Genomic DNA, 26521 nt, shown 5'->3' on the forward strand with positions numbered 1-26521 from the left:
GGGATGCACAAACGCTCCCAGGACTGGGGGGAAAGCAACTGGGGTTGAAAAGCCCACAGCCCTATCTACAGCACAGTCCTGCAGGAGAGCTGAAGGCTGAAGGGGACTTGAGCCTGCTTGAAAGAACAAACAGCTTTCAAGTGGTCTCTGGAGTACCTATTTCATGGCAAACTCTTGTTATGCTAATGAAGGATCCTTCTTCTCTGCTAATTAGAGTGCATCTCCAAAAGACCCCCTTGTAGCCACTGTGTGTCTGTGTGCCTTTGTGTGTGAGTGTCTAGGAGTCAAACACAAGCTCCAGAAAAGGGCTGGGGCTTCCCTGTACACCCTGCCAGCGTGTGAAGAGACGGGAAAGGACATGCCACCAACATCTCACCTAATTTAGAAATCACTCCCAAGAAACCTGCCCCTTCCCAGAGACCACTGAACATTGGGCAGCCAGCCAGGGCAAAAACCGTCCAAGCTGCATCGGGGATGTCACTTAGTTATGCTCGGGACCTCGGTGGGTCCCAGTGTCAGCCCCTGATTCCTGTCTTGGCTCTGCACTCCAACACAAGATACCTAACTGTAGTCTGAGACTGAGAGTGTCTGTTGAACGGTGAGGATTCTCCTTGAGGCCAGATGCTTTGGAAAGCATGTGGCACGGGGCCTGCACACAGCAAGCAAGCCATCCATCAAGGAGGAGTTTCCACTGTGGTCAGTCTTGCTCTGGGCCCTGGCTCCTCGCTCAGCACTGAGGAAGAACCCAGCATGGGCAGGTTTGGATGAAGGCTTTGGGGAGGAGGGCCCTGGGTGTGTCCTGGACATGTGGCTGGCATGTGGTGACCAATTTGGATAAGGGTTCAGGCATGATCCATAGGTTTCCTTTTCAGAAAAGCTACACTAGGATTTTTTCATCCGAAGAGAAGGCTCCATAAGGCAGCTTCCCAGAAAATGTGAGGGTGCAGGATAGATTCCTCACTTCCCTCTGAACCAGCCAGGCCTCCAGCACTCCACTACTTGGTGCTATGGACTGAATGACCCTCCCCTTCATATATTACAACTCTCACCTCCAAGGCGACTGGATTTGGAGATAGGGCTTTTCGGAGGTAATTAAAGTTAAATGAGGTCATAAGGGTGGGATGCTAATCCAGCAGGATTTGTGGCCTTATAAAAAAAAGAGCAGAGAGGGACCTCTCTCTCCCTGTCTGCGGGAAGGCAGCCATTGGCCAGCCAGAAAGAAAGAGCTCTCACCAGAACCCCGCCAAGGCAGCGTCCTGATCTGGGGCCTCCAGCCTCCAGAACTGTGAGAACATTCGCTTCTGTTGTTTAAGCTCTCCAGTCTACGGTATTTTGTGATGGCAGCCTGAGTTGACGAATATATTTGGCCTCTCCATGCCTTAGTCTCCTTATCTGTAAAATGGGGGTAACAATGGAGTCGTTAGACCCATTAAGGGAGCTCAGCCCAGCACCAGGCATCCTAGGAAAGGCTCCATAAGTGTCATCTATCAGCATCACAATCATCCTTCCATGGTGATAGGCATCTCACCTGCTATAATGCTGATAGGAGGTGATGTCCCCGGATACAGACCCCAAAGCTGCAGCAAGTCCTCTAGATAAGCAAGACATCTCAGGCATCTTCTGGACTCAAAAATGGCTTCCTGGAAGAGAACATTGAAAAACATTTTCCTAGTGGCTTAGTTGGCCCGCCCCCCTCCCTTGCTCTTAGGGGCAGGGAAGGATCAGATCGTAATAAGGGATAAATAGTCAGCAGGAGGAAACAGCTGTAATGGGGGGCTCACCTGTGCCCTGTCCCCCCTCCCACCCCAACCCCTTACTTCAGCCCATTCGGGGGCCACTCAGGGGCAGGATGATCACACAGAGTGAGGAGAGGGCTGTTGCCTTGGGGAAGAGAAAGCCCTCAAGAGCAGGCCACTGATCTCAAAGGGAAATAATGGGATTTTCTGGGATTCACATTGATCCCCAAAGGAGAAAAGCTTCTGTTTGCCTTTTTTAAGCCGCCAAACAAGGAACTAAAGCCTCTTTCAGTCCTGACTCAGGGCTGTCCTTTCTGAAGTCCTTATTATCCCTGGGGCACTGGGAGGACAGGCCCCAGTGCCGGGCCCTCCACACGGGGAGCTTTCCGCCAGGCAGAGGCCTGCCTGGTTTCCTAGCGACCCAAACCCCACCGGACTGCAGGCGCTGGCACCTTGACCCACAGTTCTTGACTGTGGCCTGACCAGGGCCGGGCTCCTCTCCTTGGTTTGCCCGGGAATGTGTTTCCACATCCAGAAGCAAACACACGAGGCAATACTCTCCACACCCCCAGATACCACACACACATTCCTCACCCCCGCCGTCCAACAAGGACATCAATGATGGTAACAGTCACATTTAGAGAGAGACTAGTTCTTGAGTAATGTTTTGCTCCGGGCTGCATCCTCTTCTCCACTGAGCCTTACCTCTGAAGATCTCGACACCTAATGGGACAACCAGCCCTTACCCCAAAGGGCTACTCGACCAGCGACCCTCACCTCTCGCCACTTGAGCTGTTCTTCTCATAACCCCACTCTAGATGTGGTCATCATTCACCACTACTCCCTCCACCTCTGAAACCTCACGTATACATTCACTCACACACACACACACACACACACACACACACACTCACACCACTACAACTCCCTCCCCCCCGCTGAACTCAGTCTCCAGCCTTCTCTCTGTCCAGCTCTTAGACCCTCTGTACCTTGAACACTCCTCCACCCCAAGTGCTCTCCTCACCCCTAGCCAACTTCCCCAAACTCCAGAAAGGGAACCCCTCTTCCCCCTCCCAGTGCAGCCTGGTCCTCCTCCATCTACCAGGCTCAAGGACCGAGGAGGCCCTCCCCATTCCCCACACTTCCTCTGCCTGCTTCATCTCTCGCAGATTTGACTTCCTGAGTATTTCCATTTAGAAACTGAAGAACATTTCAGTGCCGTTTAGAATACACTACACTTGGAGAGAAAGCCAAATTCCTTTGTCAGGTGCACAGGGCACACGACTTGAGGCTTGCCCGTCTTTCCAGCATCTGCTCTTGACACGGCCACCTACCAACACAAGTGCATGTCTGTATGCATATACACTCACATGCCTGTGCATACACTCAGGATCTGCCGTATTCCAACTCTGTGCTCTGCTCACGTGGTCCCTGCTGTCTGGATCGCCCTTCCCCTGTGAATGGCCCACCCCAGTTCATCTTTTAAGACACCTTAGGTGCCACCTCCTCCAGGAAGCCTCCCCTCATTCCTGCTTTCGCTGCCACGCCCTTGTGCTCTATGTCTGCGACACAGAGATGGCTGATAGTCTTCTCTTCTCCCATGGTAATAGATTTTTTTCGCTGGGTAAATGGTCAAGAGGAAAACTACATTTCCCAGCTTCCATTGCAGCTCAATGGGGTCGTGTATCCAGGTTCTGGCCAATGGAATGTAAGCAAAAGTGGCATGTGGCAGCCTTCAGGGACATTTGCTGAGAGAGGTGAAGTGTGCCCTTTGTCTCTTCTTCATCTCTTCCTCCATCTTGCCACCCAGAACCGTGAGTGCCACCATCTTGGATGAGGAGATGAAGGCCACAGGCCAGGAATGGAAGGAACCCGATTCTTGAGGCTTTCATGGAGCAGAACTGTCATGTGAGCCATGGACAGAAACTTGTTTAGGCAACACTTGCTTTGGCTTTTGTGTCGCTACAAATAACGTCTTTCCACTGTGCCCTCTTTAAACTGCAGGTGTATTGAGGATATCATAATGCGATACAGTCACGTTTCATGGGTCTGCCCCTAGACTGAGGCCAGGGGTGTATCTAACTCAACACTGTAACCCTCCAGCCGGGAACACTGTAGGCACTCAGTAGTGAATGGGTAAACACATGGTTGCTTGATGAGTAGACAGGAAGATTTAGAATGCAAGACTTAAATGGGGAAGATAAGTGTTAAGTATAATAGCCGAGAAAAACATTATGCTTGCTCAGATCTGCACACTGGCCTTGCTTTCTAGCCTGCATTGTTGCAATGGCTGTTTCTGGTCCCTCCTGTCACTTAGGGCATGACCAGATCTTATCATCTGCCAAGGGATTTCCCATGCAGGCACACCAACCAGCTCATCCCTCCAGGCCTGTGAAGTGGAAGGTGATACAGGTGGGTGGGTGGGCATGTGGGGACATACGCAGATGACCACACTGCTGTCTCGGGACTTGGTGTCTTCCTTTCTAGAGGGCCAGGTAGCACAGTCTAGAAGGAAAGGAGAATTGGCACTCTGCGGGGGTGAACGTTGACCAATTAGAGCTAGAAGCCAGAAGACAAATTCTTCTCCCTGCCTCCTCGGGACTGCTTGGAGGCCAGTGGCCTCATAAGCTCTCTGAAGATGTCTCCCAAGACAACAGCAGGCAACTCACAATGCCCTCCCTTATATTTGTTTCCCTCCTTGCTTCTCTCACTCCCTTTACCCTTACTCCTGCTCTCCTGGGATTAAATTCCTAATCAAATGTTAGCACTTGAGTTTTGTGCTCTATTTTTTAAGAGGGCCCACGGGTATCAAGTTCAGGGGACAGTGAGGGATCTCGTATGGTTGGAAAGCAAGGGAGTGACATGATTTGAGGCTGGTAAAGTCAGCTGGTGCTGGGTGAGGCACCCAGGAATGACTGATGGCCAGGACAGGAGTCTGCTCCTTCTTGCAGCCACTTGGGCACCATGAGGACTATGAGAGCCATCACTGGATTATTGCCTGTGTTGTCCCTGCCACAAGCCAGCGGGAAGTTTCCCTTACCTCCTTGCCTGCCGTGAATTCAAGGGCTTCTGTGATGCCCAGGTATTGGCAGAAAAGATTCAATATGTTGCAAGTGAGCCTTCCCTTTGGCCCATCATTGCACTTCTGATAAAATATGTTCCAGGTCTACCATCACATGTGTACAAAGTTGAAGGTATAAGTGACTCAAGCCAGACCAGTTAGACTCCATTCCAGGACTTTTGCTGGTATTAACAAGAAATTAACATCCTCCTTTTGGCTTAGCTCATAGGTTTAGCTCGTAGGATGTGAGCCTAGAATAGATCTTGCCTTCCACGGGGAAAGCCTGTCTGAGAACAAAGCCAGACAGAGAGGTGCAAAGCCAAGAAATGAGGGAGACAGAGTGGGAGAGAGACAGAGACAGAGACAGAGAGACGGAAAGGGGGGGAGAGAGAGAGCAAGAGCGCTAGCTGAAGCCATCGTAGGAGCACCAGGATTATGCTGACCTTGTAGTTGAAGCCAGACTCATGCCACATGAACCAATAAATTCTCCTTTTCAATGAAGCCAGTTTGCATTAGATTTCTATCATTTGCAAATGAAAACGCACTCATCACTATGGTAAACAAGGAGGTTTATGGTAGTGTTGTTTTAATAGCAAAAACATGGCACTATCTAAATACCCATGGCAGCACCTCCTTATATAAATAGAAGTATTTGTATGTAATGGAACTACGCAGCCATCACAAAGGACCTTGTCTTTGACCACATGGAAAGATACCCATGTTATATTATTATGTGAGGAAGGTGAGGTGTAGAATATTGTATGTGATATTTCCCAATAAGTGCATGAATTTTAAGGGATGGACACACACATTGACACGTACATTGGCTTGGATTTACATGAAATTTTCTGGAAGTCACACGCACAAGAGTTTGTATCTAAACATAGATTTTATGTATGTGCATTTGGAGTGTGCTCAATAAATGCGCTATTCTGAGAGCTCCCCATGTTTCATCTCATTTTATTCTCACAACATTCCAGTGGAATTGGTACTGTTACTAGTCCCATTTTATAGCTGAGGAAACTGAGGCACACAGAGCTTTCAGTATAGACAAAGTTATAGAGATAGTAAGAGGCCCTTAACTGGCTCGGGGTGCTGTTTACCTACAGGCAGTGGGCATACAGGTCAGGAGGGGTCCCTCACCTGTTTATACTTGTCCCTTCCATACTGCTTGTTTAGTCCTACAAGTCACACCCGTGCAGGGCAAAGTAGCAGAAGAAGAAGTTGGAGAGGCTTTGGGCAGTCCCTCCATGTGGTACACCAGCCCGAGCCGCTAGAACCAGCTGGCTTGGCTGAAGGAATAGCCCTGTGGCTCAGACGGGAACCTGAGCATGGCACGAGGGGCCCCGAGTCTCCCTGAACCTTGAATCTGTCTATGCTGGGCCTGAGCTGACGAGCTTCCCCCTCTCCCCCTTGTCCAAGCGTTTGGAGCCTGCTGACCATCACCCAGCCTCCAAGAGACAAGCCTGCAGTCTCCAGGTCCCAGGAGCCAGAGGGCATCTGAAGCCCCCAGAGCAGGGTCAGTCCAGCTGGGAGTAAGAAGCATCACCCCTCCTATGAGTGACTCGGCCTCAGATGTCTAGTAGTGTGTCCACCGCACTGGGCCTCCCCAACAGGGGCATAACCCCTAGGCCTTAACCCCAGGGCTATGCCCTTTGTTGGGGAATGAGAGGCTCCCCGGGGACCCCTACATTGTGGCCGTGACCTCACTGCTCAAGGAGGAAGACCTGGCCTTGCAGGGAGGGGCTCGCTCCCCTCACGCTGCATTTGGACCCCAGGCTGCCTGCTGGACATTGTGAGCCAGGCTGGTCTTGGGATTAGCTCTGAGCCCAGAGCCCCCTGTGTGCCAAGTGGGCCGTTAGCCCTGTGAGGGCATGGCAGTGGTCAGGGGCTGGTGGGAAGTCCTCCACAGACTTCCATTAACCCTTTCAGGGCAGGATCAGCCTGAGGTGGCCCTTTCCCACCCCCAGCTGCTTTCATCCCACTCCCTCGGTGGCGATGTCTACTGCCCCCACCCCCAGGCCACCTGCAGCCCCAACTTGAGGATGACACCTAAATGCCTGGAAGCCCCAAGCTGCTGATCCCATATCATGCCTTCCTAGGAAGCCCAGTATGACCAGGTTGAGAGCCCGGGTTTAGGTTCAAATCTTAGGTCCATCATTCTGCATGCATGCATGCATTAAGCAGTAATTGGGTACTTACTCTGTGTTGGGCACTATGCTAAGACCCAAAGATAAAGCAGTGAGAAAAACAATACAGGCCCTGCCCTCATGGAGCTTAGAGTGTGGCCACAAGAGAGCTCTTTAACAACCTATTCATGCAGATTTTTTTTTTTTTTTTTTGATAAATGTCTTACTAGTACAAGGGCCACAGAGGAAAGGCACAAGGGCTGAGGCTGCTGTGGGTGAGGGAACTCTGACCTGGTCAAGGGGATGGGCTACTTGGAGGAAGGATGTGTGGGAGCTCATTTTGGAAGAAAGGCCAAAAGATGTTCACTCAGNAGGAATGGCATGTGCAAAGACCCTGTGGTTACGGGGAGAGTGCTACATACTAGGGACTAAAAAGAAGGGCAATGTGTCCTTAGTGCAGAAAATATGAGGGAGCATGGGGTGAGAGGTGAGGCTGGAGAGGTCAGCAGGGACCAGAGCCATGGAGAGCCACTGAGGGAGGGAAGGTGAGACGGGGCTACCAAGATCAGTTTGTGTTTTTAAAAGACCATTCTGGCTTCAGACAAAGTAGGCAGGTGTGCAGCCTGACCAAGTCACACACCCTGAACCGCGGGTATCTGCTCTGTTACATAGTAATGGTGCTATTCCTGGCCATGAGCTGTGCGAAGCGCTTAGCACAGTGCAGGGCTCACGATAACAGTCCAATCCATGAAAGCTGCTTTCCCTGGGGACTGAGGCTGTCCTTGGGTGTTGGGGTGGGCAGTGGCAAGGCTGAGAAATGGGGCTTATTCACCGGGTCTCTGACTCCTCGTTGTATTGAATGGGCCAAAATGCTCCCCAGAGGGCAAATGTTGCTGCAGTGGCTTCTCCAGGGAAGGAACTGGAGGCATTCACCAAAAAAACGAGTCCAAGAGATGAGGGCCTGGGCCAGAGCTTGCAGCTACAGGAGGGTCAGGAAGGAGGGGAAGGCAGGAGAGTCTGGGAGGGCAGAGGGTGGCTAGGGCCTCCTATGTAGGATGCAGCTCCCGCAGGGCTCCATTCAGGGGCAGCAAGGGCTGGGCTGTTGCTGTTTTGCAAACGAGGAAACAGGCTAGGAAGGTGAAGTCACTTACTTGGAGTCACTTAGTTGGTGAGTAGCCAGGGCAGGCTTTGAGCCCAGACTACTTACTTCCACAGCCAACAACCACTGAGCCAGATTCACACCAGCAACAAGAGGCAGATAGCCAGGGATGGGCAGAGAGGTCAAGAGGGAAAGGAGTAAGGGACAGAAGGACCACGCCCACCCCAGAGCTGCCCATCCTATCCTTCCCAAGGCTTGATTATCTAGCATCCTTGTACGTCCGGGCAAAGTGTATCCCTTCAAATCCTTCCCTCCCCAGCTCTTTCGATTCTGCAGGAAGTCCTGCTCCTGACAACTTGACAGAACAGAAGGCTTCCTGGAGGAGGCATCGGTGATGCTGAGCTTTGAGGGGTGAGCAAGACTCAGCAAGGGCATTCCAGGTGGAGGCACCTCAGATCAAAGGGCTAGAGCCTGGAATGGAAGTCCACAGTCTGAGTGGGGATTGAGGACAGACTGGCTCAGCGAGGACGAAGGGTGAGGGGGACACTGGGAGATGCTCTTGAGGCCAGTTTCTGGGAGGCCTAGAGCATCAGGCTAAAGAGCTGATTGTTTATCCAGGAGACAATGGTGTGTGACTCACAGGATAAAGGTGCCTCTTTATCATTGAGATGGACTTGGGGAGTGGGGGGGGCAGAAACTAGGTCAGTGCCTTGGAGGCCCATTGGGGCAGGTGTTTGCCTGGCGGCTGGTAGGCAGGATGAGGCAGGTGCAGAAGGCTTTGGCCCTGGCCTGCCCCCCTCCCCGCAAAGGCAGCTCCAAGGCCTGATTCTGGCCCAGCGAGCTCCCCCGCTGATGGCTTGTGCCCCTCTCTCCCCCTATCACAGCTAATCAGCTTAGGATGGCTGCAAATGAAGGCTCCAGAACGGCAGGGCCCTCACTCTGCAGCTACAAATTAACACTTCAATTAAAAGCCAGCCAAGCCAGACCTGACATCCACACTCTCACTGGGTGAGGATTTAATTAAGACATGGTGGGGAGGTGGTGACCTCGGAAGGCCTCACCTGGAGCTGCCCATCCTGGCAACCTATTGTTCCCAGCTCAGACCATGGCACCGAGAACACAGAGCACATTGGAAGGGGCAGAGTTTGTCAACAGAATTCCCTTTCACGGGGAAGGAGCCTTGTCAAAAGTATCTGTTCACGGGCCGCACCCCAGTGAACCATGGCTCAGACATGGGGCCAGGGGCCTGTATTTTTATACAGCTTAAGGGCTGCCGGGCGGGGGGCGGGGTTCTAATGCCTGTGAGTGTTGGAGAACTCCCACTCTGGTAGGTGGTAAAAGCACCGCGGTGGATCAGAACGATGGGCATTTTAAACCATGGAACGGAGTATTAGAATAGGGAATATCAGACGGCATCATATAGACTTGGCGGAAGTACGATTTTGTGAAACTTTTGCTTTAGTTACATATCTGGGTGTACATTGGATTGTTATGAAAAAGTACATATATATATATGCCATATATATGTATGTATGTATTTTATATATGGGTTTCAGTAAAAAAAAAAAAAAAAAAAGTCTGGAAAGCACACAGCCACTGTTCAGCAACAAAGAGATGTGCGCGCCCTCTCCAAAGCTCGAGGCACACAGTTCACAGATGGGCCCAGCCGTGAAAACCCTACCGTAGCTGCTGTTTCAGGTCTACCGATCCCAAAACATCAGGCCCACTGGCAGCCTGCCTTCGCCCAGAAGCCGTCCGCAGACCGGTGGGAGGGTGCGGCGGCCAGCTGCTCCTCAGCGTAATGGCCCCATTTCTGGCCCAGGATAAGCAGGTATTAGAAAGGGGGCCCCCAAAGAGACCAGAGCTAGGGCTTTTACTGTCATCCAGACTTGAGTCCCCAGGCCAGCCTCCCAGCCAGCCTCAAAGCCTCTGGCAGTGTGAAGGGGTTAGCATTAGCAGTCCCACCCACACCTTTCAGAGCTCACTGCCCGCTTGGGGGATGGAGAAGAAGGGGCAGGAAAGAGCCCGAGTCCACCCCCAGGAGGCAGAGCAGAGGGAGAAGTGGAAGAAGGGGAGCTGGGCTGTGCAGGAGGGTGGGGCTGGGGGGCAGGCTGCCTCCCCGAGTGCCACATTCCCCAGCCCTTACAAGGCCACGCCGGCCCTGCCCTCTCTGCCTTGGAAATCCCTTTGAGCTCAAGAGGGCAGATGGGGGTCAGAGAGTGATGAGCCCTGGCCCCAGTCCCGTTTGAAATCGAAGCATCCTGGGCCAGGGGCGAGGCCTGTGAGGTGGGGTCGCCACCCCCAGGGCCGCAGCATCCTCCCGCCTGGGCCAACCCGTTGCTAGGGCCCCTCTTCCGAGGCATCAGGTTATAGGGCCGCGTGGAGCAGCCCATCTGCCGGCTAACTTCTCACTTTCCCCCCTAAGGCTGCCTGTGACCCGGCTCCCCAGGCTCTGGCCCGTGTGTAAAGTGGCGGGGGGCCTTTATTCCCAGCGAGCCCCTTCTCAGCAGCTCGGCAGCCAAACTGCTCTTGGATTACATTTTGATGAGTTTTCAATTTAGGCCCAGCAGACAAGAGAAGGGAGGGGATGGGGGTGAGGGAGTGGGGGCGGGCTGGGGCGGGCAGTGGAGCCGGCGAATAAATGCAACAGATGGGTCCAATTGTGCAGCCTAGGCAAATGGAGGAAGACATCTGTAGCTCCCGAATACTGGTGGTCTGAAACGCAATTAGCCCTCTGTGAAAGGGGCCCCTCGCAGCCCCCTCGGCCAATCCCCTCCGAGGCACTGCTCACGTTACAATGGCCTTGACCACAATCCATTGAGCAGAAAAAGGAAAAAAGAAAAGAAAGAAAGAAAGAAAGAAAGAAAGATTAATCCAGGAGTTGCTGCGCGGTGGGGCTGCAAGGAGAGCTGGTATGCAGGAAAGGTTACTTACGTCTCTGCTTCTCCCTTTTTTTCTTCTGTCTTTACGGAAGGCTGGAAGATTCCTCTTAAAGAGAAGGGGTGAGGGGAGCATCTTAGTTTAGGTTTGGTGAGGCTACGTGGACCCATATCTTGAGTGGTCGCTAAACTGCAAACCTCAATTTTCTCCTGACTTGTTCCAAAAATAATGAAGGGAGACACAGTCCCTGCGGTTGCAAGCGGGCCCCACCTCCTGCCCCCCGAGGGGTGAGAAAGTTATCTGTGATAAGCCCCCTTCTGCACGAGGTAATTATAATGGCTGCGGTGAGGTTCAGGGAGTTATCTTGCGCAGCTGGAAACGTGCGTTCTGCTTGACTCCTCCGAGGACCAGCCTCTTGCCCACGCCTGGGGAGCCCAGCTGCAGACCTGGGATGGGACTACAGCCTCCTTTATCCATGCATATTTATGATCAGTGGTACCTGGCAGAAAAGGGGGGAGAGTCCAGTACAACAGGGCACGCTGCCCCTGCGAGGGTGGAAGGGGGTCAGAGTACCTTTATGTTACTCTCCTGGCTTTTGTTCTCCTTGGCTCTTTGCTGTCTGATCTGGGAGGGGGTGGCTCTGCCCAAGGACGTGAAAGCAAGCCCACGTTCTGGAGAAAACTGCTCTTGGGTTTCTGCTGCCTGTGTCTGATCAGAGCCATCGAACAGCCCAGCAAGTTTCTGAGCCTGGGTCATAGGGACGCCTCTAGGACGTGCACTCGGAAGCTCAGCCCCACATTTACCAAGGACCTATACAGGCTGAGGGCCGAGGGGACACGCTTCTGCTGTTCACTTTCTTGTGGTAAAATACATATAACATACAATTTACCATTGTTAAGTGTACAGTGGCGTTAAGTACTTTCACATTGTTGTGCCACTGTCACCACCATCCATCTCCAGCACTTTGTCATCATCTCCAAATGAAGGTCTGTACGTACTAAACAATAACTCCCCATGGCCCCTGCCCCCAGCCCCTGGCAACCACCATTCTACTTTCTGTCTCTATGAATTTGCCTTTTCTGCGTACCTCAGATGAAATCCTAAAATGTCTGTCCTCTTCGATTGGCTTATTTCATTTAACATAATGTCTTTAAGATTCGGCCCTGCTGTAGCATGTGTCAGAACTCCCTTCCTTTGTCAAGGCTGGGTAATATTCCATCGTCTGTTTAAACCACATTTTGTTGATCCATTCATCCGTCAATGGACACTTAGATGGCTTCCACTGTGGGCTGCCATGAATAATGCTGCTATGCACGGGGGTAGAAATATCTGCTTGAGTCCCTGCTTTCAATTCTTTGGGACATGGAAATACTGGGTCAATGGTAATTCTGTGTTTAATTTTGCTTGTTTTTCCTATTTACTCCAAGTCTGGAAGCTTCCGTTCCCAGGAAGATGCAGTTTAAAGACCAAATTGAGGGACGCCTGGGTGGCTCAGTCATTTAGCATCTGCCTTCGGCTCAGGTCATGATCCCAGGGTCCTGGGATCGAGCCCCACATCAGGCTCCCTGCTCAGCAGGAAGCCTGCTTCTCCTGCTCCCACTCCCCCAGCTTGTGTTCCCTCTCTCACTCTCTCTCTCTGTGTCAAATAAATAAATAAAATCTTAAAAAAAAATAAAATAAAGACCATATTGATGATGACTTCTAACAGCTTTAGGCAACTGATGCTTGGATTCATGCTGAATTCGGGCTGCAGGTGGTTTCGTTTGTTCTGAGTTAGAACTGTGTGTGATACAAGCCCTGGGGTGACCTGGCTCTTGGAGCTGGTCAGGGGCTCCAGTTACGTTTGGCTCAGGTCTCTATCAGGCCTGCTCTCCCAGACCCCCATCAAAGCCTCCTCCCCCTCTCTCTTGCCAGGTCAGGCTGAAGGTGTGATAGTGATCCGGCGGTTGGGAGGTTTTTGCTGTTCTTGTAACTATTCTCATGTGTGTTCAGACAAAGTAGTGGATGCTGGGACTTAATTTTTATAAGCCTCAGTAACCAAGTGGTCTAAGATTCAGGGATTTCCTAGGTAGCCGTCACCTGATGCTATCTGGTTAATCGAGGAAGCCGGAACTGAAATGCGTTATCTGTGCTTACGTGACTGTCTTCCTGAGAACTCCCAATATTTCTCCCATGGTCATATATGTCTTCCCTTTTCCCAAATCCCCGTAGTGGAAATAGGAATAGTTTGAAAAAGTTAGTGGCCACTCACTCCTGATTTTCTAGGATGACCGAGTTCAAGTACAGTATTCCATATGTCATTTCTTTGAACCTTTTGCATAGTCCAGAAATCCCAGTGTTTCATCGTCTAGACTCTCTCTTCTGTCCTGGAAATGGGCAAAATCACCCATCTGTGCATCTCTTCCTAACAGAGGTTTGACTACATATTTACAAGCCCCTGTCTGAGGGTCCACCATCGAACCAGCCTGCACCCATGGGCTGACTGTGATTCTCCCCTTTGGGACACTGACTGGTCTTGGCATACCCTCCACTACTGGGATCCACCGAGAACAAAGTAGGCTGCTTGCACAATCACAAAGACCCCATACAGCGAAAGCAATCTTGAAAAAGAAGAACAAAGCTGGAGGCATCCATGTCCTGATGTCAAACTACATTACAAATCCATAGTAGTAGTATTGGCATAAAAACAAACACATAGATCAATAGAACCAAAAATAAAGCCCAAAAATCAACCCATGTATATGTGGTCAATTAATTTTCAACAAAGAAATGAAGAATATACAATGGAGAAAGGTTAGTCTCTAACCTTGGGAAAACCGGACAGCCACGTACAAAAGAATGAAACTTGGACCACTATCTTACACCATACACAAAACCTTAAAATGGATTAAACATTTGGATTTGACACCAAGAGCAAAGACAACAAAAGCAAAAATAAAACAAGTGGGACTACATCAAACTGAAAAGCTTCTGCACAGCAAAGGGAATCATCAGCAAATGAAAAGACAACCTATGGAATGAGAGAAAATATTTGCAAAGCACATATTGCTAAAGGGTTAATCTCCAAAACATACAAGGTACTCTTACGACACAATAGCAAAAAGCCAAATAACCCAACTTAAAAACGGGCAAAGGACCCAAATAGATATTTTTCCAAAGACATACACATGGCCAACAGGTCCATGAAAAGATTGTCAATATCATTAATCAGGGAAACGCAAATCAAAACCACAATGAGATGTCACTTCCTATCTGTTAGGATGTATATTATCAAAAAGACAAGAGAGGGGCACCTGGGTGGCTCAGTCATTAGGCGTCTGCCTTCGGCTCAGGGCGTGATCCCGGAGTCCTGGGATAGAGCCCCGCGTCAGGCTCCTCCGCTGGGAGCCTGCTTCTTCCTCTCCCACTCCCCCTGCTTGTATTCCCTCTCTCGCTGGCTGTCTCTCTCTCCATCAAATAAATAAATAAAATCTTTATTAAAAAAAAAGACAAGAGATAACAATGCTGGCAAGAATGTGGAGAAGAAGGAACCCTTGTGCACCATTGATAGGAATGTCCGTTGGTGCAGCCACACTAAAAACAGTGTGAAGGTTCCTCAAGAAATTAAAAATAGAACTACCCTGGGGCGCCTGGGTAGCGCAGTCGTTAAAGCGTCTGCCTTCAGCTCAGGGCGTGATCCCGGCATTCCGGGATCAAGTCCCACATCGGGCTCCTCCGCTGGGAGCCTGCTTCTTCCTCTCTCACTCCCCTGCTGTGTTCCCGCCCTCGCTGGCTGTCTCTCTGTCACATAAATAAATAAAATCTTTTAAAAAAATAAAAATAAAAATAAAAATAAAAGTAGAACTACCCTATGATCCAGCAATCCCACTTCGGTGTCTATATGCAAAGGAGAATAAATCACTATCTCGAAGAGATATCTATACCCCTGAGTTCACTGCAACATTATTCACAATAGCCAAGGTAAGAAAGCAACCTAAATGTCCTTCAACAAATGAATGAAGAAAGAAAATGTGATACACACACACACACACACAGAGAGGAATATTATTCAGCCTCAAAAAATCTTGCCATTTACGATAACATGGATGAACCCAGACGGCATTATGCTAAGTGAAATAAGCCAGACTGAGAAGGACAAATACTGCATGGTATCACCTACCTTTGAAATCTAAAAAGGAAAAGAAGAAAGTTGAACTCGTAGAAACAGAGTAGAATAGTAGAATGGTGCTTGTCAGGGCCTAAGCGGTGGGAGAAATTAAAGAGGCTGTTAAAAGTGTACAAGTTTTCGGGGCGCCTGGGTGGCACAGCGGTTAAGCGTCTGCCTTCGGCTCAGGGCGTGATCCCGGCGTTACGGGATCGAGCCCCACATCAGGCTCCTCCGCTATGAGCCTGCTTCTTCCTCTCCCGCTCCCCCTGCTTGTGTTCCCTCTCTCGCTGGCTGTCTCTATCTCTGTCGAATAAATAAATTTAAAAAAAATCTTTATAATAAAAAAAAAAGTATACAAGTTTTCAGTTGTAAGGTGAATAATGTCTAGGAATCTAAGGTATAAAATTATACATTAGAGTTGATAAACCCATATTATGTAATTGAAATTTACCAAGAGAGTAGAACTTCATTGTTCTTACCAAAAAGAATACAAAAGGAATAAAAAGTAAATATGCGAAGTGACGGATGTGTTGATAAACTCGGTGGTGGGAAGTCTTTCACAATGTGTCTCTAATCATCACTTGGTATACACTCTAAATAGGTTACAATGAAATCCCATTGTCAATTATACCTCAATAAAGCTGAAATTAAATATGTGAATGAAATCACAATCTCATTTCATGTTAACGTATAACATTTTCAATGAAAAAGAGCTTTGTTTTCTGAAACAATAATCAGTGAGAAGGGTGACACTGCTTTACGAGGTGGCAAATCTTTACTATCCGGCTTAAGAGAAGCCAACTAGATTCACATATCTGCTTCTGCATTCAAGTTGGTCTGATACGATTTTGAACTATATGCAAATGCAATCTCATGTGAATATGTAGCTTGAAAACAAAGACCTTTGCAGACTCCATGTGAGGGTCTCGGCCCCCTTCCCCTCAGGGTTCTTTGAATATACTTTGAGAACCACTGGGCTAGAGGTGCCTTTACCCTAACTACTTCAGTGTGCGTTTCCTAAGAAAAGAACACTTAAAAACAAAATCTCAGGATAATTTTCAAAATCAGGAAACTTAATATTGATGTACGCTAATATCGAATGTCCGATTTGTATTCAGATTCCCCAAATTGTCCCAATAATGTTCTATTATTTTCCCCGCAGGCCAGGATCCAACCTAGAATCACACATTGCTTTTGGTTGTCAGGTCTCCTTAATTTCTTTTAAATCTAGGAGGGGTTTTTCAGCCTTTATTTTTGATGACCTTGACATCTGGGGAGAGTATAGGTCAAGTATTTTGTATCATGTCCCTCAATATAGACTCTTTTGATGTTTCCTCATTACCAGATTCAGGTCTTACATTCTGACAGGAAAACCACAGAAGTGACGTGTGAGAAGTGAAAGGTGATTCTTCTCAATACATCAGATGAAGAGGCACTTGGTATCGAATTGTCCCAACGCTGGTGATGTTAACTTTAAGTGCTTGGTTAAGGTGATGTCTTCCAGGACTCTCCACTGCATAGTTACCATTTTTATAATTAGCAAGTAATTTGTGGGAAGATTCCTTGAGACCCTAAATATTCTGATTTGCATCAAACTTGCGCCAACAGTCTTAGTATCCATCGTTGATTTTTGCCTGTATCGAATTTTACTTAATGTTTTCTTTTATTTTTTAAGATTTTATTTATTTATTAAAGAGAGAGAGCACAGGCAGGGGAATGGTGAGGGGAGGGGAGAAGCAGAATCCCTGTGGAGCAGGGATCCCAACGTGGGGTTTGATCCCAGGACTGGAGATCTTGACCTGAGCCGAAGGCAGACACTTAACTGAGCCACCCAGGCGCCCCTACTTACTGTTTGCTAACTCCACCATTTCTTCCCCATTCATTAGTTGGCACTATAGTGTAAGGAAACGTTTCTCTTTCCCCCCATTTATTCATTCACCTTTTGATTCATTCATTCATGCATTCATTTTTACCATATTGGACTCATGGATTCCTATTTAATTCAATGGGTATAATCTTTTACTATCATTATTTGTTTTGATGTTCAAATTGTTCCAGGTAGGACTTGGGGGAGCCTCTTCCAACTGGCTTCTAGACATTTCGATTTGTCTCTGTTGTTCTTTCTGGCGTAAACAGATGTCTCATGCTCATCTGGTACTTTTCCTGCTCTAGCCATCCAATGAGCCCTGGTTCTTTTTTAGTGAAGAATGGTATTTAGCAACCAAGATCTAGATATTTAGTGTGATTACTGTAATTCTGGTTCAGCTTCTGCTTCTAGATGTTATCACTGAACAAAGCTAGGATATGCCTGTATGTGTGTACATATGTATATTTGTTCATATATGTATATATTACATACATTGTACGTACCGATACCTCCAATGGTACGGTTCTAATCCAACTCACAGAATTCTTGTGAGCCTTCCTCTATTCCGTATTTTTTACTCCCTTCTCCTACAGTGAGAATCTCTCAACATTATCTATGTATTTATTCATTTGCTTATTCCCACAACACAGAGAAATTGCTATACTCATACAACCATGAAAAACACATTCTAAATAGTTTAATGTTTGCACTTCCTTTTTGCCTTAAACTGAGAGTATATAGTTAAAGGACCATGTTCAAAAGTTATGTGGGTTCGTTTTCTTTTTCTTCCTTCAGTATGGTCACGTTATTCATCGGAAATACAGATTAGGTTCATTTGGGTCTACTTTTAGGATTTGCTCCATCATTGCTGATTTCATGGAGCCTGGACCCTTGACTACTAACTATGGTTACAACTCTTATTCGGGTGTGGGCCCGGGTAGCGTGGGGCTTTTGGACATAGTGCTGTGCTTTTGAACTCACAGTTTCTGGGTTTTTCCTAATCCCATGATAATACATATTTTCATCCTGATTTACATTTCTGGGACACTGCCCAGCAGTCTTTTATACACTTAGCAGCTACAAATGCTCTTCCCCCCTTCCAAACTGGTCCTGCTCCTGGTCTTTGTGACGCCGTACCTGTATGCAGACATCCCCTATCTGCTCTCTCGGGCATCAGGCCATGGAAGGCCCAGTGAAGGCCCACTCCTCCAAGCTATCAGGATGGCATGCTGGGCCCCAGGGGGTCATCTCCTGATTGCCAAGTGTCACCCAGAATGCCTCCTGTTGTAGCGAATGCCCTTCTGCTCCTGCCTCAGCTTCTCTGAGGGGAGACCTGGAGTGAGTTTTAGCGTACGCTGAACCAAGTCTTCCTACTCAGTGGAGCCCTGGGGGGGAGCAGGACCCTGGAAGAGCCCTGGGATCATGACCTAGAGCAAAGCACCTTGGTTTCTCTGTGAGGAGTCCCTCCAAGAGGGGCACAAGCAGTGGGCTTTGGACGTGAGGAATGAGGGCTTAGATCTGAAGCAGAACCCCCTGTCCTATAAGGCTAGATACTTCTGCTGTCACCAGCCCTTGTCAGGACACCCCCCCCCCCCCCCGCCCCCCCACCGCCATCACTCCCCTTGCTTCTCTCCGCTGGACCCTACAGGCAGAATTCAATCCAGAGTAGGGAAACTTAAAATTGGATGTCAAATATTATTATCTCATGGCTCAACAGAATAGCCCCATCACCAGGGGCCTCTAAAGCCCTCTTGTTTCTTTGTTGTTTCTTAGCCGCCACATTCAGCTCCAGGATTTGGTCAAGGTTTCAAGGCTTCAAACCCTTCCTTTGCCTGGGCTATGAGGCATGCAGAGGCCCACGCTGCCAGCTGCCACCTGGGGCTCATGAGGTTTGGTAAGTCCAGTTTGGGTGTTGAATGCCTTGTCACCGAGAGATTCTGCTCTGTCAACTTGCTGCTCCCCCAGTCCCTGCCAACACACGCTCTCCTTGGATCCCTAGCCCACGGAATGGAATCGCTGACCTCGCTGTCAGATCACGGCGGCCTGACACTGTGGCCGCGAGTGGCGGATGCTGCCGAGTCCCAGCGTTCCGGGCAGTCTGTTTCCACTTGAGGACAGTGAGGGCAAGTTTAGCTCTTGTTACCAGACACACCTCGCTCTGTGTGCACGTCTAATGAGGCAGCACATACACGCACGTGCACACGCAAGCTGTTAGACCGCGGACACGCTGCAGCTTTCCAACAAGAGAGGATTTCAAGGGTGTATTTTTATAAGGAAGAAATGACATAAGCATCCCTCTTTGTTATTTAAATTTCATGAAAATCAACTATAGATGGTGTGTAATTGAGCACAAAATAGGTCCCAGAATATATTCTGAAATAACGGGAGCTCTTTTATCGGGTTATATATGAAGAAAAAAAAGTCAAAGAAAAGCAAAATCTCCATGCAAAATAATGAACTATTTGAAGGGAGAGGAAAAAAAAAAAAAAAGCGAGAGACTGGGGATCAAGCACAGCTGGGAGAGTATTCAAGGGGCCGGTTTTGAGAGTCACTCTGGAGTGGGGGTTACAGACGGTGTGGGTTGTGGTCATTACTGGTTGACTCGGGCACAGAGGCAGGGCTGTAAACAGAACTGTGACCAGGAGACAGAGCCAGGCAAGCGCAAGCCTGGGAGCGCCTCAAGGTGGGCCAGGTGACCCAGGTCCTGTATGAGGAAAGAAGGGGCTGCAGGTCCTGAGAGGACACGTCCCCCCGCCTACCCTCTGTACTCTGTACCCGGTGGCCCCCAGAAGCAGTGTGCCGCTGGGGTCAGGCACCCAGGGGATAGACAGAGCTGGCCTGGGGCATGTGGTCCGGAGCTGGCCTGACTCAGGAAGAGCGCGGCACGGATGTGGTCACTCACAAGCCCCCTCTCCATCACCGGCCCAGTGGCCCCCAAGTACCCCACTCCCCGTCACAGCCACACAGCTTCTCCTCTGCCACCCACCCGGAGTACACTTAGACCTCAGACTCTCCTTCCCTGAACTTCCAGGTTCCTATCTGCCTAACAGAAAAGACAATGTCTTCAAAAAGGCTTGTGGTGAAGATAGGATACAGGGCCTAGTACAGTGCCGGCCGCAGGAGACGAGGTGAATGTAGGCTACTATTTCCTCTTTCTGCCAGCCCGATCCCCTCCACTCAGTCCCTTACGCCCTGTTTTCCTCTGCAGGCTACCGTCCCAGCTGCCCTGCAGCTCAACCTCTCCTCAAGGCCAGGTGCAGCTCTGAGCCCTAAGGCGACAGCAGCTTCAGAGAAGGTGCCAGGAGTGCCACAAAGGAGCCAAAAAGTCCCCAGGAGATGATCGCACTGCTGCTATTGGCACTGCTGGGGCTGTTGCCATGCCACATAGCCTCCAGAATGCCCTCATCTGAGCTCCCTCATTTCTTGGGCACCGACTGTGTGCCTGGTGGTGCCTGGCCCCAAATATTCCCTCAGGCACAGCCTATGAGAACACTAACTCCAGCCCTCTCCCCAGGCGGTGCAAAGCCACTAGCCCAGGAGTTCAGTGTTCCCCTAACTCCCAAGTTCCTGCCAAGGCCCCTACTGTCCTGCTGGTGGTCACACTGAGTTGCAGTGGCCTTATCTGTCCTCCTCATTGGACCATGGACACTGAACACTGAGCACACAGCACAGGCCCTGATACTCCACCGCTGTCACATTAGTGTCTGTTAAAAGAACAGTGAGGAGGTGGCTGGTCCCCTGAAGGCTTGCGACTCCGGATGACTCTGGGACCACTAGTAGGTGGACCTGGGGATCGCGAGCCTGGAGCAGGGAGCAGGGTCCGAGCGCCATCTACAGGCAGCTTCCCAGACTGTCAGGGAAGAGCTGACCGAGCCGGGAGGACCCCGGGCACCTGCAGGCCCGCCCCTACCGCCCCAACCTCGATTTGTGACGCTTCTCCGGAGCCCACGCTCCCAACACTCTGCACGCTGCCTCACAATCACCAGCAAATGCGGTCTCCTCGTTGAGAAAAGCAAAGTAAGTTCCGGGAGTGAGGAGGAAGTCTTGGGTTGCTTTGAGAATATCCGGGAAGGGCTTCTCTTCCACCAGCTTCTCCTGGGCAGGAGTTACCAAGAAACTCTCCTCCGGGGAAGGCTGACTGCAGTTACTGCAGAGCTGAGGTAAGGGTCTGCGGCCTAGAAGACTAGCAGGCTTTGGGGTCAACAGACCCAGCTCTGCTACTTCCTAGCTGTGGGATTAAGGGCATGGGACTTACTTTCTCAGGGCTTCTGTGTCCCCCCTGAAAAACAAGCTCCAGGATCATGGGGTTACGGTGAAGATGAAAATCACAACTGTAACCCAGATGCCCAGACACCCACTGTTCCCAAGGGTCAGGCTTATCTTTCGTGCCCAAATAACACAAGAGACTCAGGCTTCGCCCTACTTGGTGGTAGTATGGCCAGCTTTTAGCAGGTGCCCTCCCCCTCCCCCCCAGCGTTTCTGGGAGTCTGCAGGTTGAATTTGCCCTTCCCTCAAATCCTAGCTGCCGCTGCTCCTTTGTGCCGCCTCCTGACTCGCACCCCCCCTCCTTTCCTCTGGTGACCTCTTGCCACCTCAGAACAAACTTTCCCAGGTCCTGCTGATCTCCAGACCTCCTCACCCCAAACGTGGCCAGAGATGCTCCCCCAACACCCCAAAACCCAACAGGACCAGGCTTGCCTGAGAGAACAACGGGCACGACAGAGCCTGCTGGAAAAGCCTGGACTAGCTCCTAGGAGTGACCAGGCTCTAAGTCCTAAAGCCAGACTGGCCCCAGGTTCCTCTTGACCCACTCTCTCTGGGGCCCCTGGCCAGCACCTCCTCCACAAGGGACAGCCTGGTCATGTTGCGCTCCCCTAGTTCCAGAAACATCTAGCTCTCTGAGTCCCTGAGAGGAACATTGTTTCCTTTATATCTCTGCAAGCAAACCAGCCAGAGACACGGTTCTACCCCGAACAGAGACCACCTTTCACGTGATTATACAAAACAACGCTCTCAAGTATTTTTATTTTGTTGCCTGGAAGCTCTCCATCCCAAAACAGCATCTTGGTTTTTTCTATATGAAATCAAATGTCCCGTTTATTACTTTTTTCCCCTTTTCAGAAAACAAAACAATAGCTGGCTCTCAAAGTTGTCTCCCAAAGAAACTGAAAATCAACTAACAACCGTTAACATTTTTCTGTGTGTTTCTAGTCTGAGACCCTGCTGTAAGCCCTTTGACTGTTTTAGCTCTTTAAGTCTTCACAAGCATGCTGAAAGGCAATCACCATTTTGTCTCTATTTTGTAGTGGAGGAAAAGGAGGGAATATGGCTCTGTGGATACCTTTCAGCCCAGTAACACTGATTTCGGACTTCTGGCTTCCAGAACAGCATGGACATAGAGTCTATGATAGTTTGTTGCAACAGCTCTGAGAAGTGACTATCCCAAGCCACCAGTTCACGACTGAACCCTCAGGGCCAAAGCCAGCGCCCGACACACAGCAGATCTTCGATAAGTATGTGCTAAATTACTGAATGAAAGAAACTACACCTAAACCAAACTATCAGAAAAATTAATGGGATGGAAAAAAAAATGAAGCAGGCAAACATTAACTGAAAGAAATACGGTACAACTATATTATGAGCAGAGCAGTTAGTAAGGCAAAGGAGCACGACTGGGGATTGTGTAGGCACCCAATAGCATGATCTCGAAATAGATACAGCAAGATGCGACTGAATTAAAAGGATCGAAAGGGAAAGGAGCTGAGAACAATCATAGTAGGAGATTGTATTGTTCTTCTCAAACATGGATGGGTCAAATGGCAAATGAATAAGGTGGTAGATTTGAATGTCACAATTAGAAGCTGGGTCTTATAAATGAATGAATGGAGAGGAAAGGCTGAAGTCAGGCCAAGGTTCAGAGAGGAGAGGAGAGGCTGCAGGGCCACTTGGGACCTGGGGATGAAGCTGGGCCAGAAATCAGAACAAAGGAGGGGTAACAAAATGCAAGAGGCAAGGGGCAAGCTTTGGAGAGAGAAGTGGTGGGGGTCTGAGCATCTCAGTTCATGACCGTGTTCACAGCCCGCTCTATCGCTGACGAGCTCTGTGACTTTAGGCAAGTGAGGGAACCTCTCCAAACCTCAGTTTCCTCCGCCATAAGATGGGCGTCACAGAGGGACATAATATAGTCATCAAGAGGGTTAAATGAGATAATGAATGTAGTAAGCACTCAGTAAGTGGCAGCCCTTCCTAGCTTTTGAGACCGGGATGAATTACATAAGCAGGGGGAAAGGTGGGTTTGCCTGCTCTGAAGGTCTTCCTCCAGCCACCAGCCAGTTTCCCTCCAGTATTTTCCCTGAGAGACACCTGATCTGAGTTCTGATGAGCATCTCCCCATTTCCTGCCTGGACTCCTGGGGAGACACTGTATTGCTCCCTTCCACTCCCAAGGTCCAGGTCCGGCTTTCCTGAGGGGTCCCTCCTAGCCCACAGAGCATCTTTATCTGGAGGCAGGTTATGGGGTAGTTGAGGTCACAGACTTTAAAGACATTATACGAATCATCGGTGTGACTTTGGATGAGTGACTTAACTCCTCTGTTCCCGAGTTTTCCCCATTGGTAAAATGAGGGTAATAATGGCCCCTGCTTTATAGGCCTATTGAAGAAATCAAATTAATTGATATGTGTAAAGTACTCCCAGCAGTTCTGCCACACAGTATCACAGGTGCCTGAGAGTTAGGACAGCCTCCCTTGGGGCTCCGTGGGGGACTCGATCCTCCCCACCCCCCAGGTAAATCATCATAACCAGTTTGAATGCTGATGCAGCTGTGTGTTTGCAATACTTAAATAAGAGTCCTGACAGTCATGCCACTGACAACAGAAAACACTGAAAATGAATGAAACATTGTGTTCTTGATTTTTTAAAATGCTCTTGTTGGGGGAGAAACATTCAGTTCATACCAAAACATCCTACAGGCCCTTGAATTTGTGGAGTACAGAATGAAAGGGGGTGGGGGGTGGGCAAGATGCAGTTCTGCTCCCTCACATCTCCCAGGCACCTCTCCAGCTGCATGAAGACAGACGGGGTTAACGCCGCTGAGAGGGAGAGGAAGTGAGGCAGGGGGAGTTCTGGCCCCAACACAGGAGGGACTCTGCTAGGGTCCCAGGGAGCTCACTGAGTATGGGACAGCCTGCCCCACTCAGCAACCTGTCCTCCAAATGTACAGGCAGGAATCCAGCAATCGTGCTTCTTGATATTTACTTACATGAGTTGAAAACTTAGGTCCACACAAAAACCTGCTCGTGGAGATCCCTAGCAGCTGTACTCATAATGGCCAAAAATTGGAAGCAACCAAGACGCTCTTGAGCGGGCGAATGGGTAAGAAAGCTGTGGTGCGTTCACACAATGGGATGGTATTCAGCACTGACAGGAACTGCGCCATCAAGCCGCAAAGAAACGTAGAGGAGCCTTAAACGTATATTACTAAGTGAAAGAAGCCGATCGGAAAAGCCATGTACTGTGTGATTCCAACTATATGATGTTCTGGAAAAGGCAAAACTGCAGAGACAGTAAAAAGATCTGTGGTCGCCAGGGTTTATAGGCAAGAGAGGTGTAAATTGGCAGAGCACAGAATTTTTAGGGCAGTGAAACTATACTGCATGATACAACAACGGTGATACCTGCCACTTTACGTTTGTCCAAACCCAGAGCGTATACAGCACCAAGCGTGAGCCCTAGTTAACCTACCGGCTTTGAGTGATGCTGACGGGTCCGTGCACGTTCCTAGATGGTAATTCATGTACCACTCTGGTGTAGGGTGTTGATGGGAAGGAGGCTGTGTGCCGGGGCAGGGAAGGGGGTGTGTGGGAACTTGCTGTATTTTCTGCTTAATTTTGCTGTGAACCTAAAACCATTCTAAAAATTTAAGTTTATTAAAAACATACATACAGGCAAGACCTTTACAGCGCACAAAAGTTGCCCAACAGTGCCCCCTAGCACCCGTGAACTATAAACTTGCTTAGAGTAGTGCTTGGAGATTAAGGATCAGAGAGCAAAGGACTGGGAAAGGTTTTGCTTCTGTGAACCACGCTTATCCGTACTTGTGCATATAAGGGTTAGAGGGACAGCTAAGGGAGGGAAGGAAAGGTAAGTTGAGGCTGGCATTTGCCAAGCCCTGGCCCTGGGGTGGTAGCCAGGTTCCCAGGTTTCTGGGCAGGCCAGAACCTGGCTTGTACTAAACGCTCACAAAGCCCGGGCCAAGTTGGAAGGGGCAGCCCCTGGGCTTTGTTTACAGTGTTGGAGGCATCCCATGGTCTGCGGCAAGCCTGTCTGCAGTGGGGTTTACCTCTGCATGACCAAGGGAGGTCCAACTAGGTCCAAGACCAGCCTGAGGGTATAAGGAGGGCTTCCTCAAGCAGATGATGCCAAGGGTGGGTCTTGAAGAAACAGCAGGAGTTGGCTGAGTTAATAAGGAGGAGTGGGTGTCTCAAGACTGGAGGGGAAGAGCCAGGAGGAGTTGTGAGGACCACAGTGGTCCTGGGCCTCAAGTGGAAACCTCGGTCTTTGTGCAGATGGGCCCGGAGGGGAGGAGGTGTCCATCCCAGCGACAGGTCTGTTGGCAGCAGGCAGAGAAGCGGACAGGCAGAGGACAATGTTTATGTAGCAGCATGGACACTCTGAGTCAATGGCCACCAGACGGGAATAGCCACACACTAGGCCACTGGGTCACAACTTTGCCAGGCCCCGTTGGTGATTTACGCTTCATGAGGTGACACGGTCCCAGGGAGCCTCTGGAAAACCGCTTGGAGAGAGAGCTCTGTTGGCAGGATTTCTCATTTTCTCATCACTTTTCCATTTTCATGATAGAGTGCCCCCCTGGGGCCAAGGGAAAGGGAAAATGCTTTTTATATTATATGAGTGGCCATGTGGGAAAGACATATTTCCCACGACATTCGGTTCAGAATGATGACGCACATTTGTAAAGCATATGTGAAAAATGTCATGCATGAAGCGTATGAAATATTTGTTGTCGTGGCTGGGGCTAGTTTTGTGAAATATCATAGGACAGGGAGAACAATTTTAAGAGTGAAAAACCCCTGGGGAGAATGCGAGCTGCTGGTCTTAAAGACACCTTCACAAAGCAAGGTACCAGACGGTGTTTGCGAACGAGGAGGGCAGAGCGAGGCTGTATATTCATGTTTGCTTGTGCTTGCAGAAAGAATATCTGGAAGGACGCACAGGACCCTCGTTGTAGCGGTTACCTGATGGGAGGGGCAAGAGATATTTTGCAACTCTGCTTCTTTTTATCTTTTCGGAAACTGTAAACTATGTGAATCCATTACTTTTTCAAAATGTTACATAAAAACAAGCCAAACAAGAAGCCATTCACTCCGTGAGCCGGCATCTCAGAACTGAACTAGAACTTTCAGAGAAATATTGCATAGTTTGTCGGGAAAAATATCTCCGAAACTCAACTTCCTCCCTCTAGCTGTGAACCCCGAGCAAGTCCTCTGGGTTTGGAACCATCCAGACTTTACAGCTGGTTGCTGCAGCCCCTTTCTCTGATGGTCCCCGGGGGCAGTGACTACACGTGCTTTATGAGGGGCT

The 26521-nt window shown here is 49.5% G+C and overlaps 1 protein-coding gene across 3 annotated transcripts in view; it reads right to left on the reverse strand.

The window, feature by feature from the left end:
* LOC121100748 overlaps positions 1-26521 on the reverse strand; it is a 192275-nt gene that overhangs the window by 160398 nt on the left and 5356 nt on the right. For 2 of the 3 annotated variants that reach the window (XR_005832522.1, XR_005832523.1), the window contains exon 3: positions 1529-1640. Coding sequence is in view for 1 of the 3 variants with exons in the window: in XM_040622419.1 (XP_040478353.1) it covers positions 1529-1640; positions 10960-11013 (166 nt within the window). In the remaining 2 variants the exon portion in view is untranslated. Of the gene's footprint in view, positions 1-1528; positions 1641-10959; positions 11014-26521 lie in introns of all 3 variants that reach the window. The other variant, XM_040622419.1, reaches the window with a different exon arrangement.

The sequence above is a fragment of the Ursus maritimus genome, unplaced genomic scaffold, assembly GCF_017311325.1.
Source record: "Ursus maritimus isolate PB19 unplaced genomic scaffold, ASM1731132v1 scaffold_5, whole genome shotgun sequence".
NCBI classification, from domain to species: Eukaryota; Metazoa; Chordata; class Mammalia; order Carnivora; family Ursidae; genus Ursus; species Ursus maritimus.